This window comes from Melampsora larici-populina (assembly GCF_000204055.1).
Source record: "Melampsora larici-populina 98AG31 unplaced genomic scaffold MELLAscaffold_7, whole genome shotgun sequence".
In the NCBI taxonomy this organism is placed as follows: Eukaryota; Fungi; Basidiomycota; class Pucciniomycetes; order Pucciniales; family Melampsoraceae; genus Melampsora; species Melampsora laricis-populina.
Window position 1 is genome coordinate 1,552,667 of NW_006768771.1, and position 19,811 is coordinate 1,572,477.

The 19,811-nt window shown below is 40.4% G+C and overlaps 5 protein-coding genes across 5 annotated transcripts; 2 read left to right on the forward strand and 3 right to left on the reverse strand.

The window, feature by feature from the left end:
• Positions 1 to 1,183: 1,183 nt before the first annotated feature.
• MELLADRAFT_103910 (uncharacterized protein) lies at positions 1,184 to 2,640 on the forward strand (the record flags this gene model as incomplete). Its single annotated transcript, XM_007406798.1, has 2 exons — positions 1,184 to 2,368; positions 2,458 to 2,640. 2 exons carry the CDS (start codon positions 1,184 to 1,186, stop codon positions 2,638 to 2,640), a joined length of 1,368 nt encoding a protein of 455 aa, XP_007406860.1.
• Positions 2,641 to 3,381: 741 nt separating this feature from the next.
• Positions 3,382 to 5,293, reverse strand: MELLADRAFT_103911 (uncharacterized protein; the record flags this gene model as incomplete). Its single annotated transcript, XM_007406899.1, has 4 exons — positions 3,382 to 4,173; positions 4,327 to 4,512; positions 4,577 to 4,942; positions 5,015 to 5,293. The coding sequence occupies 4 exons, from the start codon at positions 5,291 to 5,293 to the stop codon at positions 3,382 to 3,384; spliced, it is 1,623 nt and encodes a 540-aa protein (XP_007406961.1).
• Positions 5,294 to 6,953: 1,660 nt separating this feature from the next.
• MELLADRAFT_95308 (uncharacterized protein) lies at positions 6,954 to 7,462 on the forward strand (the record flags this gene model as incomplete). Its single annotated transcript, XM_007406799.1, has 2 exons — positions 6,954 to 7,355; positions 7,424 to 7,462. The coding sequence occupies 2 exons, from the start codon at positions 6,954 to 6,956 to the stop codon at positions 7,460 to 7,462; spliced, it is 441 nt and encodes a 146-aa protein (XP_007406861.1).
• Positions 7,463 to 10,563: 3,101 nt separating this feature from the next.
• MELLADRAFT_60929 (uncharacterized protein) lies at positions 10,564 to 11,406 on the reverse strand (the record flags this gene model as incomplete). The annotated part of the gene is made up of 2 exons (XM_007406898.1): positions 10,564 to 10,656; positions 10,732 to 11,406. The coding sequence occupies 2 exons, from the start codon at positions 11,404 to 11,406 to the stop codon at positions 10,564 to 10,566; spliced, it is 768 nt and encodes a 255-aa protein (XP_007406960.1).
• A 6,512-nt stretch (positions 11,407 to 17,918) lies between these two features.
• Positions 17,919 to 18,897, reverse strand: MELLADRAFT_26899 (uncharacterized protein; the record flags this gene model as incomplete). Its single annotated transcript, XM_007406897.1, has 3 exons — positions 17,919 to 18,033; positions 18,148 to 18,319; positions 18,501 to 18,897. Coding segments are annotated over 3 exons (684 nt in total), but the record flags the coding sequence as incomplete, so codon positions are not given.
• Between the last annotated feature and the right edge of the window lie 914 nt (positions 18,898 to 19,811).

Consider the following 19,811-nt stretch of genomic DNA (forward strand, 5'->3'; position numbering starts at 1 on the left):
GAACTGCAATGTGATTGAATGTAACTGACACTTGATTGACATCTGTCACCAGGTTAGTGAAAAAGCAACGGTGCTGTTGAATGCAGTTAATTTGACCGGGCCTAACTGCACAAAGGAGGTCTGCGATGCCATTATCCAAGGGAAATATACATTTGTCTATGTGGTAATTTATTTAATTCAGGATAGATCTTACAATATTCTCGTGCTGACGGCTGTACAATTTTTGCTTACAGAGCCCTGAAGTCGCCTTGACCAATGATATATTTGACCAAATGTGGAGGGATCCACGATTTCAAGCAAGGTTGGTGCTCAAAGTTGTTGACGAGGCCCACATGGTATATACTTGGGGCCTCGTTGAGACTGGTCAAGCCAAAAGACTTGCCAGTCATTCTCGAGTTCACGATGGTGGTGTCTTCCGCCCTTCCTATGGCGCACTGGAACGTCGATTTCTAGCTTCGGACAACTCTCCTCTTTTACTCATGTCTGCAACCTGCACCCCTCAGGCAATCCATGCGATACTAGCAAACCTCAAACTTGATTCACAGGACATCAAATTTGTCCGCGCTGAGCTCACTCGGCCTGAGCTGCGCCTTATTCGAAGGACTTTTAAACGCCCACTGCAGAATTCCCTCCGTTCTGTGTTTCCTCATCACTCGTTAATTCCAACCAAGGACATACCACCCACCCTTCTATACTCTGGGACTCAGAATGCTACACTCGCATACTTACAGCTCATCAACTCTGCACGAGGCCAGCCTAGCGAAGCGGGTAATGGCCATTCCCACTTTGCTCGACGCTACCATGCCACCACTGGAGATAATGCCAAGATAGCGGCGGTAGCAGCATATGTTGCAGGCACACTCAGTGTTCTGTGCTGTACACTAGCCCTTGGCTTAGGCCAAAACTGGCATCGGGTGCGGCGCGTAATCATTGTTGGACGACAAGATCCTTGCAACCTAATCCAGATGTCCGGGAGATGTGGTCGTGACGGCCGGCGTGGTTTAGGTTTGCTTTTGGTTGAACATCGGCGATCCAATGGTAAAAACGATATTGCCGATTTCAACACAGACTCTGCAATGACTGACGACGACCGGATGGATGCCATTGCAATCACTCCGGTTTGTCTCAGGATAGCACTGGCAATAGATCTCCAGTAAGACCTCTTTCTACGGACTGGTAGCTGATGGTCACTGAGATGGTTGAATCTTTGCACAGGTATGGATACATCCCGCTGGATTTGAATACGTGGGTGGTCACCAAAGAAGAAGCTCGTCAGCGCGCCGCAGGAATGCCGACATGTGACTGCTCTAACTGTGAGCCCGAGGAAGCTGAGGCGCTATGGTTAGCACAAGCAGCCCTCACAAATGACAACTTTGATACCGCACTCAAAATGGACGAAACCGAACTCCTGGAACTGAGGGCAAGCCTTCCCAAGGCACCACCACCCGCAATTGCTGAAACACGACCAATGGCTATCTTGTGTGGAGATGACGATCCCATCCTAGGATGTAGTCTTTTGGAAACCCTAGTGACTCGTTTGGAGCAGGCCTTCAATGAATTTTTTATGAGTCAGTTCACAGGGGAATCTGACCTAGCCCCTGCGGATTACTTTGGCCGGGATATGGCGTGGGATTTGGCCAAGAATGTGGACATATTTTTGCAACCTTCAGACCTAGCAATGGTCTTGGGGGGGGAGGCAATTCCAGGCCAATTCCATTGCTTGTTTGACACCTTCTCGCAGTGGCAGACTGATTTAACAACGGCACCTATCCTTGCTGAAGCCATCTCGCGACGTCAGGCAGCTAACCGCGTGCACGGTCCTGCGAAAATTCCCCAATCAGTCGAAGGGGCACAACTCGCAAAGTCTCGATCTGAAGCTGAACAAACAGCTTTCAAAGAAGCCCAAATATTGGAACGGCAGCAGAAACAACAGACCAAACTGGCTGAGAAGGAAGCAGCTCAAGAAAAACGGGCAGCGGAGAGACGTGTAGCAGAAGCTCACAAACGTGCTAATCAAGAGGCCGCAAGTGCTGAACGAGCTCGCATCAAACAAGCTCGACAAATGGAACGCGACCAGCAAAATCAGATTAAAATAGCAGCAAAGAAAGCAGTGCAAGCTAAACGCGCCGAAGAGAAACTCGCTGTGGAAACTCAAAAACGCACCAAACAACAAGCTGCAAGTGTCAAACAAGCTCGCAAGCGCAAAATGAATGAAGACGTCCCACCTTCAAGGAAAGGTAAAAAAAATTCCGAGCACGCGAATCTACCAACAGGATCTCAATCAAGCGACCTCCCTGGGGAAGGGTCCAAACAAGTGGGTGAAGAGCTAGTAGGCTCGGATCAATCAAATATATTGAATTCTTCTGAGGTAAGAAATTCTTTTCATTGAATTGATTTGTGTTTAGGTTGTACTCTAACAAATGTGTAACTCTAGCTCGTTACTCCTCCCCATGAAAGTTCTCACTCTCGCCTGACGATGACAGAACATCAGCAGCTCCCCAGCGGAACCGTGACGATCGACCCGCGGCTTTATCAGCCCGAATCAATTTAATCAAGTTACGCATCCCAGTGGTCCAGACGTTTGTCACCATGGGTGAAGGTCGTATAGCACGAGTTTCGCCTAGATGTTCTTTTGCATAGCGCAGGAACGCCTCCAACGATGGACCAGAGATGGTGTTGAGGTTAGACTGAAATATAAGATCGTGACCGGATTGTACCTTCAGCAGCTGCATAAGCTTCCGTAACTGTAAAATGCAATCAAATTATTTCAGAGCGGTGATACTTTGAAAATGAACCTTTTCACACACCATAGGTATATTATTTGATAACCGGTATATGAGACTTTCGAGATCAGTGCCATTCCCCTAGCAGTTGAATCACATATGAGCCTTGATATGACTGAACAATATGTGATTTTCCAGAGCTTACTCACGGTATTGTTATAAACATTCTTGAGATAGAATATATGAATCTCCAGATATTCATCTATTGGCAGCCAATGATTATCGCGCTCATTTGACGGTATCAGCAATGAATGCTTGATGGCATGAGCTAGTCCTTTAGGCAAGTCTTCCTCTAAAAGTAGAACAATGCGAGGTATATGCCTTGCGTAATGTGATAGACCCGGGACTCCTTGTGCCATCACAGACCAACGTTTCCACATCAACATTAGGCGTCCAATATCGCCGGCGCGGGTTGCATCATGTGCCTCAACCACAGTAGCAAAGTCTCGGAGGCGCAGCATCAGGTTGTACTGTGTGGGGTTGGGATCCACTCTTGCCTTTTCCAAAGCCAAGGAGGAAAAGTAACGTGCCCAAACAAGGTCTAAGAGACGCTTGCAGTCTGTGTCCTTAGTCAAATCGAGCTCTTTATGCGACTCAATCACCTGCCTGGAACAGACAATTTGATGTAAGCGCTCAGAGTTTGTAAATCTCTCCACAAGAATATGAATACTGACCCAACAATGAACACTAGATTACCTTTATGAAGGATTTGGGCTGACCGCATAATGGTGTTGAAATCTTGGGATGCAACCGGTTTTTTATACTCAGCACCTAGAGCAAACAAGGACCTCCAAGCACCAGAATCGTCGCCTTTGTCAGAATGTCCCCAGTGTAGTGATAATAAGCTCTTGGTGAAGTTCCACGTAGTGTGAGCACCACCAAATATGGACAGCACCCATTCGAGCCCTTCAACTGAATCTATGGGTGGAAATCTTTTGGTTCGAAGGCTTTCAACTAATTGATTAGACCCTACATCTCCCCCTGCTACCAAGAGACTTTCTGCGTAAGTTTTCTTCTCTACACCAATCTGCTCCATGATCTTATCAAGCACACGTGAAACTCCCTCTGCTGACGAGTCCGGCGCGTCCATCATTCGTAGGAAGTGAATGTTTGCCTTATGCATCTCGATAGGGTCAATTGAAGGAGGCCGCGTCGCCAGGGAGGATAGACAATGGCCTTCAGGAACACCACGTATGTACGTCATATAATCTTTGAGAGCTTTGGCAATTTGGGCCTTGACCACAGCTACCCAATGCTCCATATCGGCAGGACTGGGACAGAACGAAGAAGGTTGAACAGCCTTACGGTTTGCTTTGTTCATCGCGTCCAAAAACATAGCCAGGTTGACCGCCTCCTCCTCACACTTTGCTTGCAGGGTCGCACGCACTACCTGGAAGAATCCCCAGGTCCCGTGGAATAGACGTGAAGATGTCTCTATCCGAGTGTTGTGAATCTTCAAGTGAATGTCGACATTATCATAACATAAGAATGGTAAGAGCTTCTGATTCAATTTAAATAAATCCATCATTCGTTCTTCTTGTACACAACGTAGACGATCCAATGCTAGTAAGAGACTGGGCCTGGACGCGGTAATTCCATGGGCGTGAAGCCATTCATTGATACGACAAGAGACACCGCCTGCAAAGGCCATTAAGCCGTTGGCCATTGGCATCGCATTGCTACGACGATTGCAACAAACAGCTATCATTGCACACACCATGATTGGGACCTAGTGCAATGGTATACGTAAATCAGTTGAATCACCAGGTATCAAGAAACTTGTTGGTACGTACTTTTGCAAGCTTGTGAGATGCTTGTCCTGCTGCCGAGGACTTCACACAGACTAAATTTTCCATTGACATCACCACTGAATCTTCTTCGCTGTGACTGTCTGCAATGGTTACTGCCATATCAGAGCTGTTGGTTGGAAGATTATCCCCTTCATCATCGTGGTGGTCAGTGGAGGGTTCATTCATGCCAAACGAAAGCTTGCGGTGAATGAGTGAGTATAGGAAACGCATCCCAGTGACAACTTGCGTCTCTCGAATAGTGTCGCTACTATCACTGAAAAAGTCTGGCAAGATTCGACTAGAGCTGACATATGATCCATTAGGGAAATGCCCTCGGGGCAATTCCTCTGCGTTGACTATCTTCGAAGCCTTGTGTTCAAAAAACCAGAGGTTAATTTCAACTTTCCTGTTCTTAACCACACCGAAATGTGAGGAACTGACCTCATCCAATATCAGTTCCTCCCAATCAGCTTGGCCTTGGTCACAAGACTTGGACATTTTGCCAAGATTAGTGACAATTGAACGAGTTTGCTTGGCTCCCAAACCAATTTTCATTAGGCGTCGACGATATATGATGTCTGGGTGAGTGGACGATAAGAATGTCACCATGAATTGTTTGGGGCATATATTAATTTCCGTCATTAAACCAAGTATTTGTAGAGTGCTGCGCACAGTGGCAGGTACTTTGAAAGTTGGTGAAGGATCAATTTCGGGTGTCATTTGAGGGGTGTGCAGAAAGATCCAGCTTGCAAAAAATAAGAGGAAACACAACCAGACAAAGAACATCAAGAGAAAATAATTGTATTTTTATAGCACGTGTTCTCAATTGTGAATAAAACCAACAGCTAACATTGTCTCAAAAAAGGGTGTATGACATTTGACCGGTATGAGAGCAAACCCCAATGATCAAAAGTGGACTAGTTTACATTCTTCAAAATGGTCTCTAACACTTAGTACGAAAGGAAAATAACCTAAGCACATAAAAACACAGAAATGAATCAACACTGCTATGAAATATTTCCTAAGTGTACTGAAGTACTAAAGGAAAATGTTCAAAGTGTGACGATGAAACAAAATAGCTTTCAACGATTTCCTAAGCGTACAGAAGTACTAAAGGAAAAAGTTCAAAGCAGACAAAAACCAAAAATATCACGAAACGAAATAGCTTTCAACAATTTCCTAGGCGTACAGAAGTACTAAAGGAAAAGGTGCAAAGAGGACAAAAACGATAAATTCTAAGCGCATTAAATTTAAAGTGTGGTGATGAAACGAAAGAGCTTTGAACAATTTCCTAAGCGTACGGAAGTACTAAAGGAAAAGGTTCCAAGCATCAAACAGGGTACTGATGAATGCAAGCTTCTTTGACGGATTTCCTAAGCGCACGGAAGTGCTAAAGGAAAAGCGCTAATTAGGAAGGAGCATAGATGGACAGAGAGAGACAAACCCTCAGACAACTCCTTGGGAGGCTATATATATATCAGAAATTGATTCATAGAATCATAGAGCAAGCACCTTCAAATTTAGACTACTTGACCGATAAGGGTCTTGTTTCAAAATGACTGGGCCGTATCCAGTCAAACGGTCACAATACCTTACTAGACCAATTCAGCCTCAGGGTTCCTGATCGCGATGTCATCATTTCCAACTGGTTTGGACCGTGTGACTGGAAAGGGACTTGTTTCAAATTTCTCGGCCTGTGACAAATAAAGTAGACAGGTTCTAATGAAGCAATTGCAAACCATTACTTCCCAAAGAAGGGGTCGCGATCCCTTACTGGCCTGAATCAAAACAGATTTGTCGCGTTCTACACCACCTTTGTTCTCTTCCTGGAGCAGCTCAGGAATTTCAAATGCAAGGTCTCGCGTTTGAAACCACCAAAGCGGTGTGTTTGCCATATGAACTGGTGCTTGAAGGGTGCCAGTTGCAAATGCGACTTGCCTTGATGCACTGGTGCCCTGATACAAGCATCACGATAAGTTATTTGGCTAGTTGTCAGGGTCATGACCTGCCAATTAAAATCCTGGCTAGTTGTTCTATGATTTGTCGCCGTTCGGATTAATATTCAATCAATACCAAGCGCTCGCTAGCTTGATTCGTAAGGAGACTCATTAAAGAGGAAATATAACTGCCAAACCAAGTCATGGGCTATTCACACTGCGCTTTAGCACATTTACTGCCATCTTGATTGGTCTTTTCAATCCAAGGGCTCTCTAGCTTGTTTCAAGAGGTGAGCTACTGGGGAAGCAAACCGCGTCCAGCCGAGTACAATGGGGTGATAAATTCTATAAGGGGCAGAGGCTCTTTCACCAAAAGTTTGGATTGTTCTCAAGGTGTTAATTTCCCTCAATGTGTCTTTCCCTCTGCGTGTCTTATCTTCAACATGATTCCGTATAACGACCCACTGCTTGACATGGAGGGAACTATTGGTAGAATTATTGCCACTATTGAAGGCGAAGGCTTAAGCGTTGAATCATTTATCTGCGCCGTTGACGGACCCTTCCCCACCTCAACCTCCGAAATCCGTATGTCAATCCGCGACAGAATGATTCTTCAACAGACACTGGAAATTGTGGAGTTCATCGAGTGTAGCAACATCAATGTCTGGGAATTCATCTTTAATTTTCTGGACCATCGGTTCCATTCCCGACGTCCCCAGCAACATGATCTACGTGGCCATTCCTCTGGATCCCGCCAATTGGTTCGCGGAATTTTGATGAGCATACGCGAGAGCCTCTATGAAGCAGGGAATAACCATGTCTGGCGTGACTTTGTACAGGACGAGGTGAGTTATTTATGGCTATCTCGAAGATTGATCACCTTTCTCAATAATTTTCTGGTCATTCTTCTCAGGCGGACACCCTTAACATAAATGTAGATGAGCTGGAGTGAGGGATGGGGTGACGTGTCTGTTCTGCGTAAGTTATATTGTTATTGCATTAGTGTCAGACTCAGAGGATCCGTACTGATTCAACATTCACAGGGTGACAATGGATGACCCTTCTACATTATGAGCAATGCATTATGATTAACCACCTTACCCCGCTCAAAATGCTGTTTGAGCTGTAGTTAACATTTTTGCAAGCAAAACCTTTCTGACACGCAGCATCTGAAACACATGTAGATGAGTTTGGCCCCGAGGTTAGGCCAATATGCTTAGTTGCTCATATTATTAGAACCGCTTGGGCTATTCGGGTATGGAGAGTGTCAAAATATAGAAGGGTGACATGCACATTATTTTGATTATCACCCCATCACAAGTTGAGAAGAAGGGATCGTGAGTAAGAGAGATGACAGATTTTGGGCAAAAGCCCTGTCTGATCTCACGCCAGAATTTCGAGATAGTGCGTAAGTCCCTCGCTGGCGCTCGGAGGTACGTGGTACTTGTACCGACGGGGCCAACGCGAGGGACATAGATAAGTTTGGGGGTGAACACTGAACAGAAGAAAGTCAAGGAGATGTGTATGAGTTTTTAAAATACAGATTCAAACCAAACCAAACAAATCATAAGCCTATCCTTAAGCAAATTTGGTTAAGGTCAAAAATATTCATCAATTTCAAAATCAAAAAGGGTTCTCTTTTCAAATCAACTTGAAAATGTACACTCGATAAGCATAAGCTTCCCCTAAGCACACCTCAGCCGATGCCTTACTAAAACTGGGTATTATGTACTTATCGAATCTACAACTTAAGATGAATCTATGTGCTTATGTAGAATATCTTATCGATGATTTGTTTTGATCTTGTGAAGGATTCAAATGAAATAAGATTCGATAGATTGATTTAAAAGATGTATGATATACACATGATTGATGTGAATTTGAATTTGGATTGAATTGATCGATATAGATCTCATTGAATTTGTACAAGATTTACAGAAATACTGAAAAAGGTGTAGATATTGAAAAGTATTTATAGTTGTGTATTGTGAGAGATGATGATGATGATGGTGGATTCTTTAGTTTGATGTTGATGATGATGATGATGAATGAGATGTGTTGGTCAAAAAGAAAGTGCTAGAAAAGTGTGATGAATTGAAATGGTTACAAAAAGGTTAAGTAGATTTCTTTAAGTTTGACTTAATTTTTGATTTTCTAAGTCTTTTCTTTCTATTTCTCCGCTTTCTAAGTCAATCAATCAATCAATCAATGATGTTAATGTTAATCTTGTTGATGAATGACTCAGACTTGAAAACCTCATCAAATTCGATCTCAATCAACTCTCATTTAACCAAAATCAAAAATAAACATTTCATTCTTATTGATTGATTGATTCATGATGATATCATCTTCTCTTTACTTTCCCATCGATTCTTTTCTTTCTTAAAGTTTTCTTCCTCATCACTTTCATTTCCTGACGATCCATACAACATATAGAAAAACAATTAAAAGATTTAAAGCTTATAAAGTTTGTATATTGAAAAAATAGGCTTTAATCTTTAAGAAAACCCTTGACCCATCCTTTTGTCTCTCTAACCCGAAGCAATAAATTCAAAAAGAAAAAAACGAAAACTCAAATAAAAACCGTGCTTTACATAGTTCCGATATCGGAAATGAAGTTAAAAGAAAATTGGGTGAATCTTTTCTACCATCATTTTGTACAAATTACGAGAGTTTAATCAAGGAAAAAGTTTCGATTTCGATCAATTGTATGATCTGAAATTAAAGTACAAGCTTTACAAAATGATCAGATTTGAACTTGATTCAAATCAACCAAATTTATTTAATCCCTTTTTTCCTCCTTCAAAACCAAAAAAAAAACCAAAAAAAAAATCATTCCATTTTTCTTTCTCCGTACATGTGTCTACAACCACCATATCTTTTGGAGGATATGTTTCGAAACCTCCGCAGAAAGATTTATAAATTGATTGGTTTTTTATGAGTCATCATTTACGTTTAAAGTTTTAACTTTTTAATGATTTGTGAAGTCGAGTCGATCTGGATTAGTTTCGAAACCAAATCAAATCAAATCAAATCATGATCGAAGGTTTAGAAATTAAATAAATAAAGTCATCGTACTCTAACACAGCGCAGTTTGAACGTTTTTCAAGTTGATTTTATTCAAAATCCACACACCACCATAAAACCAAAGAGTGATTTGGTGTAGAGTCTAGATACCGAACCGGATCAATGACGGTTTATGTAGCTTACAAATTGCTTCATCATGGGTTTTTTTTTGTCTTATTACTAATTAGAAAGGCGTATGAGTTGACACCTTAAATTAAAGGAATTTATAAAAAAGTAATGGCGCATGCAATTTACCGGGTCTTACTCAGATTAATTAATGGTCCAGCTGTGTACATAGATATGTAGATTGTAGTGATGCATAAGACACCCTGATTCCTAGAGGCTGAGCTGAACAAAGCTCTTGACTTTAATGTGATGGGAATTGATCGGTCACAGTGAATCGAAGGGTAATCTGAACTCTGATCAAGAGGATCATAGCTGAAAAGAGCCTTGAATCAGAATCGTTAGAATTAAAGATCAAGAACAAGAAAAATGTAAGAATGATTATTCAAGGAACCCATGATAGAATTGAAAAGATGACTAATAAAGATATTGATGAAAAAAGGAAATAAAAGATCAAAAAAGGGACGTTGAAAACTGATAGAGTACATAGTAAACTTCCCAGAAATACAAGAGATAAGATTGTCAAAGGCTGAAAAAAGTAAACAAATAGAATCAAGAGAAAGTCAAAAGGAATTATTCAAGATGTTGACCAGTTGAAAAAGAGATAAGATTTTGAAAAAATATCAGAAGTGTATGTATTTGAACGAGTATCAGTGTTAAGCCAAAGAAAAAGTAAAGCTGATGCAAGTTGGGAAGTTTCGGGTAAAGATTTTGTACTTTGTGGTTTTATCTTGCGTAGATCTATGATGAAAGTCAATAAGACATGTGAGAATCCGATTCGAATGCTCATGAAAATAAAAGTTAATGATGATAAACTCACCGATGAAGAACCAATTTCTGGTCGTTGATCAAACCACATTTAAACTACAAGGATTTCTTTTCTACCAAATCACTTTTCCTTCCTTCACTTTTACTCAACAAAGAACCACAAGGAACGTTCTCTTTCGAATCCTGATCCTAAAACATTCATCAAGGGAAATGAATTAATTGGATAAGAAATTATTAATTTGTACACTTTCAGAGATTACTTACGTTTAGTACCAAATTGCAATACTTAATTTGGTTTGCCAGACAAAGTCGTATTCTTGGCTTCAATACCGTCCGTGAAGGTTCAACAGGGATTTTCGGAAGCATAGAAGGTTTTGAAGAGGTTGTCCGAGAACGCGGAACACGAGCTGGTAGAGCTTTTGTCCTTTTCGGATTCTTGGTACTCTTCTGATCTACTGTGTCGGTGGCAGTCACAGTACGCTCTCTCTTATGGACCCTACTAGTATCGAGATCCCTAAAAGTGTCTGAAATTTCGGAGGCGTGACGTGCGATTCCTCGATACGACCTCTCCATCTTCCGGGCACATTCAGTCAACGTCATCTTCTGTCTTGGCTTTCTAACCATTGCGGCAGAGGATGGTTTGACAAGTTCGGTAGATTTTTGAGCTTCTGGATATGATCCGACCGCGAGTGGATCCTTGTGAGTTTCCTTTGGATCCGAGGACGTATTCGATAAAGGCATTTGATTCGGAAGTAAGACCGGGTCAATATGCCGACCAGGAAGATTAAACTTTGATTCTGTATTCTTCGCTGCCTTGGAGAGAGAGAGAAGTATTTCGATGTAGTAAGACATCGGCATGGGCGTGTCTTGGTCGGAAGGCGAATTTGAGGGTGCATCGCGTTGGGGGATGCCGGAGAAGGGTGTGATGTTGGAGCTCATTTTGTTGTGATTTTGAGGGTGTAGATGTAGGCTTCTAATCTTGGGTTGCGAAGAGCAAATAGTTTAACTGATATTTTTAAAAGCTTGTAGGATTCTAATCTTGGGATGCGAAGAGCAAATAATTTAACTGGTATTTTTAAAAGGTTGAAGGTGACTTGAAATTCGGATTTGATTCAAAGTGATGGATCTGATGAGAGAAAGAAAGCGAAAGTTCAAAGAAAGCGGTCAGCTCTATATAGGGCCATGACCGCCGTGATCTGCTTGTGCCTTGAAATTTTCTTGCCAGTTTGTTATTTGACCTATCCACTCTATGACGGCAAGGCACAAGGAATGGCCGGCAAGTAAATATATGTTTGTCGGCCGAACACCTCATCCACGACACTGCACTGAAGAGTAGCTTCTGACCGCCAGAAGCTAGTCTTTGATGGAGCCCTTCATTCTCAGTTTGTTGGTTAATTTCTCTACAACGGCTACAAATATTGTGTGTGCACTTTGAATTGGCTGACGCTTGAGATGAACATTCTCGCACTTTGTACCCTGCTGGTAGTAGTTTGTAACCTTCTTGTTATATGGCAGGATAAGTTAGGCATCGAGGTGTTTCGCCATATCATCATGGACTGTGACACAGCCAGGTGACATCGGGTTTTAAAGTCTTGCTTTGATGCTCAGCTCTTTCATAGTAAATGAGTGACTTTGTCCGATTTTGGGCATCGAATGACGTGATGTCTCTATAATTCATAGCATGTCGAAATTCTTGAGTGCTGGATCATGTCAACTTTGACCTGCTGAGTTTTTTTGACTAGGCCCGTAAACACAACATCAATAGGACTTTTTATAAAGCTTAACACAGAAAAGAATGAGTCAAAAATTGATAACTGTAATCCTTTTGATAAAATGAAGAAACATGTTACTGGATGCAAACAGTATCGTTCACTTGATCCACCTTTTTACCTATACAGCATCAGAACAAGTTTCATAAGTTTGCATCCTCTGAGAATGAGACAGGGCAGTTTCCTCTGGGGTCATAGCCAACTGAATTTGACCTTCACCTGATTAAGTGATAAACAGTCCTTGTAAGAGAACCATGTCAAATTCTTAACAAACACTTTTGAATAAATACCGAATCCCTAGCTTAATGTTCAGAGCAAGGTCAGAGCTTAGAACAAATCAGACATTAAGTTCAAGAATTGTTTCTTTTCATTTATATAGTCATTGAATGAAAAAGCTTCATGCAGTTCAGATTTCTCTCAACCATGTATTCGATAACACAGTCACATATCTCCTCACTTGAGCGAGTTGCTCAATGTTGACACAACAAAGTAATACATAGGCGTTTCTTATCTTTTAGTTTTTTTAATGTTCTTATTCAAATCAATTTGTGAAGAAATACGCTTCATGTCATTATACAAATATCGATTTTTTTCAAACACAAGATAGACAAAATATAAATATTAGATACAATGTTTCAAAGCTCGAGGGAGATGAGAGGCGAATAGTTATGAGGAGGCAAACATGATGTATGGTTTTGAGTGGTTCATGGCAAGAGAGAATACCAAAGCTTCAAGAAAGAACTTGTGGGGCATGAGAGGAAACTTGTGCAATTAACAACACAGGTATTAATTATATTTGTAATAAGAGCAATGCGCTTCATCTCATTATATAACCATTGATTTTTATTTCAACCCCAAAATACATAACATTAATACTAAATATAATACCTATAAGTGTATAGCTTCGCGTTTCCATCATAAGGAAATTTATTGGTGTATAGCCTAAATTCTTCATCATATTGTAGAATACCATCATCTTGAGGAAAGAATGGTTTGTTTCATAGCTTTCAAATTCTACCTCTTCTTCGGACTTGATCTCAGCTTCATCTTTGTTGTCAATCAAATGTCAAGAGTTGGGCCAACGGAAATGGAAGCGAATATCAGTAAAGTGTACCTCTTGAATCGAGTGAAAAAGGATTCAATGCATGAAGTGGAATAAAAGCATACCTTCTTCTGAACTCTTTCCTTCTCTTTTTGTGAGTTTGCTCAATGCCTCCCTCGGCTTCTTGCTTTAGTCGCTCTTTCTTTTCTCGTGCCATTGCAAAGGCTTGTTTGGATAGACTCTTTGCATATTCTTCCATTTCCAACCGCCCTGTTGTGAGATATGATCAAGCATCAGTATCGTATAGGATATCAACTACATTTGAGAATGAGAGAGTGGAAGCTAGAGACATACATCCAATGTTTGCTGCGTACCAGGCGACATCTTCTGCCTCTTTCCTTGCCCTTCTGGTCTCTGGCGTGCTGATAACCAAAACCTCTTCGGAGCCGGAAGGGATTGGTTGATCATTCACTTGATGGACGTGGACAATCTTGGGCAGAGTGGATGATTTGGGGCGCTACAATGTGAAGAGGTGGTCGAAAAGAAAAAAGAGAGGAAAGAGTCTCAGAGAAAAGAAGATTGACAAAGAAAAGTGAATGGAGTTGAAATACTCACCGAGTCTCTCTTTCTTAATCCATCTGGTAGAAGCTTCTTGAGTTTATCTTTGAGGCTAAGAGTAGGTTTGGAAAGAGCTAGTCTTTCGCCCGTTTCTTGCAAGTGATGCTCTAAACCTGAGGCATAGCTCTGAAGAGACAGAAGAGCAAGAGTAAGAGGAATGAAAAAGGAATGGGAAGATTGATCGAATAAAAGAAAGAGTTGAGTGAATGGAAAAAAAGAACATACCACATAATCATCCTCAGCATCTGGTATCACAACGTTTGACATTCTAGTCTTCTAGAGGTTGTTGATCTTTTTAAACAATTTGAAATCAATGTGATGTGTTGTGATCTGGAATTGGGGTTGATGAGGTAAGTTGTCAGAAAGTATTCCCAAACCAATCTCACTCGGTGCGGTTTATAAAGTGAAGGTGACCCGAATAATTGCATACTTATGGGTTTATTGGTTTATGCCATTCGTACCCAACAATAATCAAACATAAATGGAGTAAAATTAAGCTTATTTTTTCTGATCAGCATCTAGTCGACATACAGAACCGTGCGCACTTTATTCTTGCATTTTTAATGATTTCAAAAATGTAAGACATCATATGTATAAATTTTTGCATCGGCTATGATGGCTTCGTGGTTCACAACTTACATATGATATCCAGCAGTTGAAGATTGATTGAGGGGTGAGTTTCCGCTGTAATTTGGTTGCCCGATCTTTTAGTTTATAACTGCAGCAGTTATGACTTCTTATACCCACCATTAAATATTGATGAAGGAGAGATCTCTTGTATTTTGTCATTTGAACTCACACGTCTATCACCTGTATCTTTTGGAACAACAAAAGTAAGAAAGTGGAAGGTAGTATGTTTTTGTGACGCCAATCATTTGGAGTATGGCATTGGAGGGAAACATGGAACTCGTGGCCTTCTACCATCACTTGATGATGCGAAAGCGTGATGTATGGGATTTATACACTGGTACGTTCTCTATGACTTGCCCTTCACCACTTCTAACATGTGGCTTCAAAAGATTAATCCAGATGTGCTTTTGAGAGTGATTCCTCCCAAAATATCGCTTGCGATAGATCCAATCTAGCCTCTCTCTGTAGTCTGGTTTTTCAAACCAAAGCTTCTATAACGACTTTGCACATCAGTAAATTTGATTTCATGTTAATCAAGACCACTCACAAGGTGTTTCTACATCATCAGACAAGACCTATGGATGGCAGGACCTTCAAAGAGTCTCTGTCAATTACTTTGCCTTTCAAGAGGCGATTAGGACTTGAATAATCAACACCATGCTTTAGATGCTCCTGATAGCGATGAATTAGCTTCTATAACCACTTTGCACGTCAAGCAATTTAGTTTCCATGTTTGTCAAGACCCCTCACATGTCGTTTCTCGATCATTCGACAAGATCTATGGATGAAAGAACCTTCAAAGAGTCTCTGTCGATTACTTTGTCTTTTCAAGAAGCAATTAAGACTTGAATCTTCAACATCGTGCTCTAGATTCTCCTGATAGCAAGCGGATGAATGCCCCGGACCTTCAGCAATTGCAGATTGCACAATCCCATTATGCAATATCTATACTCATGCGTCTCATTCAAAGTATCTGATGTCAGGTATGCAAATCCTCTCAAAAGCATCTCTGTGTGGAACAATTGAAAAATGGTTGTCTTATTGTCATTAGGCGATTTGGGGAATTGGGTATTGAAGCGATGGCGGGATTGTCAGCCTCGACTTTGACAATTTTTCTTTCACTTGTTGTGCGCTGGGGTCGGGCAGATTTTGGACCAAAGGTCTTATAACAGCTTCATTAAGCCAGAATTGTCTGATTGCATGTCCACAAAGACGCATTAACGATTATCTGATAACGTTTGGGCAAGACTCATCATCAAAACCCTCAGAAACCGTCTTGTTAGCTTTCTTGTATTTTGCAAGGCAATCCTGACCTGGAATATTAGCTCACTACAGTGAGCCTTATTTCAAGCCCATAGAAGGGATAGATCTTTAACGCTTGTTATCTACAGTCTTGTCAAATATCCTTTATGCTCCTCAGCATCATTTATATAATCAAAAGTTACACTCGAGGAATGCTTAACATATTTGCAATGTGGAATTGGGACAAGTGGGTCATATGCAATGTGAAGTGTAGCTTTATATCAATTAGGTGATTTTTTCACCTTCATCAAACATATGACCAATGGTAGTCTTCACTGCGTGCGACTCAAGCATGATCTATGCTCCAATGCATTGGTGGTGCGGCTAGCCTCAGGATGCAATATGTATGCGGCAAAAGTGTGAACGCACATTTCGGCGTGAGGATGTCAAAAACCGGGTCGGGTAACGATCAGCCGACCAAGATTTTTCAAAAAATGCACTTTTGTGATATCAAGCAAGATCCGACATCAATATAAGCTCTCTGGATCGCGTCCATAGCGTCAGTGCTTGCCAGTGAGTCATCATGCTTATGGCTCCCTTGTTGGACAGCGTTTGTTCGTGATACGGGTGTTTCTCGGCCTTTTAGCCTTGCGCCGCACAAGAGGATGTTAGATATCAACCTTCAGTTACAGAGGTTCGTTTTTTTAGGTTTGATGAGAAGAATGCGAAGAAGAGAACGAGAATCGATGGAATTGCTTAAGAATTGTGACCGGAATTGAGTCAAAGTTTGCAACCCGACCTGATCCTTTGAACTTCGAAGCCATCGTTGCTAATATTTGAGTGTTTATGCTGAGACAAATAGTTTTTGCCCTCTTTAATCTAAAACTCACTCTTCGACGTCATGGCTTTCCTGCGTACCACTGACCAGCCAACATTGAGCTCAATGTCCTCATCCATTGGGTCTTATCAAATGGCATTCATTGTTCCTTTGATAATGCTTGCGGGTTGATGAGAGCTTTGTATACCTCAGAATGCACCCAAGGCTTCAAAATGCCTAGAGCTCAAGCTTATGTCACATTTGCAGCTTTGAGCTCTTTGAAACATAGCAAGGGTAAGTGAACCAATGAATTTCTTATCCAGCGATATTCGATTTTCAGAGAATGTGAAATCCCTTACAAACACTTTTGAATAAGTATCAAATCCTGAGACCAACAGGAAAAAGAAAATTCCAGTTTGGAATGAGTTGAAGGGGGAGTTTGTGAAATTGATATAATTTCCATCTTTATTGGTTTAGTCACTGAATGGAAAAACATTTCCCTTCTCTCACTCTCTGATGTCAATAGGGATGATTGAAAATTTTATAGAGAAATCTACGAAATCATCCGGATCAAAAAGCATGATAAGAGATGGTACTCTTAAATCTAATTTCCTCAAGTGGTTTTGTCATTTATATAACACATGAAAGTTATAAAATGTCAGGCCCATTTCTAATCATGTTTAGGTTAGATGAAGTGGACAGAAAATCTGGGTTTATGTCAGAGAAAAAGATGAGAATTGTGGAGTGTTTGGATTCTTTTGATCTGTTATCATTATTATCTTGAGGATTGAACTAAAAAAAAAAGGATTTTCTTTTTGTGATATGAACTGATTGTTGCTTTGCTGCTTAGAAAATCTATTGTCATTTTTACAAAAGAACATCAAAAAGTTCAAACTCTACAAAACAATCAATATAATTATAAACTTTACAACAGAGAAAACCGAGTAAAAAACGAGTTTATTCAAGACTTTATAACAGCAAGTTTAACTGCGATCCAAAAACACTTTCCCATAACTTTCCAATAAAAGACGAACTGTTAAGTACACAAAATTTCTTAAACAACTTAATCTAAATCTTACCAATCATCTACCGATTCTTCTTTCTTAACCAAACCTAATCCAACTTCTTTTTTATCACCTTGATCAACAAAACAATTCGCCTTAACTTTCACATCTTCATCTTCAACCTTGACCACCCCCTCGACCTTGTCCCCTTTTCTATCCTCATCACCTTCAACTTCAACTTTAACTTTAGCTTCAGAAATTCCTTCTTCTTCTTCTTCCTTAGCTTTTTTCGTATTTGATTTTTTCTTTTTGGTTTTCATAAGTTTTTTAGAAGGACATAATCCTTCGATTTGACCCACAAAACAAGTTTCACATTTAGGTCCGATTGGTAAACAAATCAATTGACCGAATCCCACCAATAAATGATTAATTTCTTGATGTAAGCTAAACCCCAAAAGAAACCCATGATGAAAAACGAAAAAAAGATGAATCAATCAACTGTATGTTTTTCTTGGATTGTGTTTTTTTTTCTTGAGGATGAGAAGATTAGGTTCTTACTTTTTGGGTAACCAACTTTGTAAATTTAATCTGGTTTGTTCTGGTTCAGTCGTAGGTGGTAAATGCCATCCTAATCGATTTGTGATCCGATGTACATGTGTATCCACTCCTATACCTTCATTTATGGACCAAGCTGAAGCTAAAGCCAAAAAAGCCATCTTAGGTCCTACACCTATTCCCCCCCCAAAAAAAAGAAAGAAAGAAAAGAATTGAGATGTTAGGTTTTGGGATTTGGAATGAACAAGAAATCAAAAGAAATGCTTACCTTTTAGAGATACTAATCCATCTACAAAAATCAATCAAGCAAATCAAATCAATTTCAATCATCTTTGAAACCATCCGAAAAAGTTTACGTTTACCTAATGTTTTAGGTACATCACTTTGATGAAACGAATATAAATCTTCAGCCATTTCTTTCAAATACGAAGCTTTTCTTCTCCAAAAGCCAACTTTATTTATACAATTTTCGATTTGAAGTAAAGAAGAGTTTCTTAAAGAGTTAACTGAGAGTCCATTTGAAAGGTTTCGTTTTAAATTCAAAACGGCTTGATGAGTGATTTGATCTTTAGTTTGTGAACTTAACATTAATGAAACTAAACATGATAATCTACGTTCGACTTCAGTAGGTTTGAGATCAGGATTTAATGGATCGAATCCTGCTTGATCACATCCCATCGTATCTACTGGTGCTATTAAACTTTCTCGTTGGGTTTTGATTAGGTTATAGGTTTCTTCCCATCTTTTGGGTGCTAGATGTGGAGTTTCTAATGATAGTTTGATCGATTTCTTGGGTGATCCTCGTTTGTTTGGTGATTGAGTTTGTTTGATTTTGGGTAGATTTATCGGGTGTTCTTCTGCTTCTGGCTCTTTAAAGATTACTTTGGTTGCCCGTTTACGTTTGGAAGTACTAGGTTTACTTTCTTCATCTTTAACTTGATCAGTTTGGATGGGATTTTTCAAAGTTGCTTTTGATGTTGATGATGATGATGATGGGAATGGTTTGATGTCTTTTGGTTCAAGTTTCATTATTGTGACTCTTGAATCTGATTGGCTTTTTTCACCGCGTAATCTGGATGAGAATCTGACTGTTGGAATCGAATGAGACATTGTTTTGGTTGGTTGAAGTTGATTGAATTGTAAAGAAATGGGTTGAACTTGAAGAACTTTGAAAAGTGAATTGACCATGATCCGATTTGGGAAATTTAATTTGGTCAAACCTAATGTGATTTCATTCATTCTCAACATTTACATAGGAGAACCATGTTTGACTCATATTTCGTGTCGTCAAACCAATAAGAGAGCAGCTTTCAAGTGAACTGGCACCTTGATCAAATCAAGACTGCCCATAGGAAGAGTAGAGAACTACATTTCACATTGACAATTTCCATCGATCCAGAACAATCACAGTAGCAAAACTTTTAAAGAGAAACTACCAGAGTTGGGAAACTATTGTCATAGTATCACTTGGTTTACAAATCAGCTGGCGCACAAAAAACAAACTGGTGCAATGAATGGCTATGATAAGCAGAGAGCAAGCTGACTTCAACTTTGACCAGGAGAATGCGTAGAAGGCTCTTTTGGAGGAAAGAAATTGTTGCATGTTATGATAAGCGTTTACGTCCACATATAGCCCTCCTGAACTGCAACATACGTACGTTGATTGC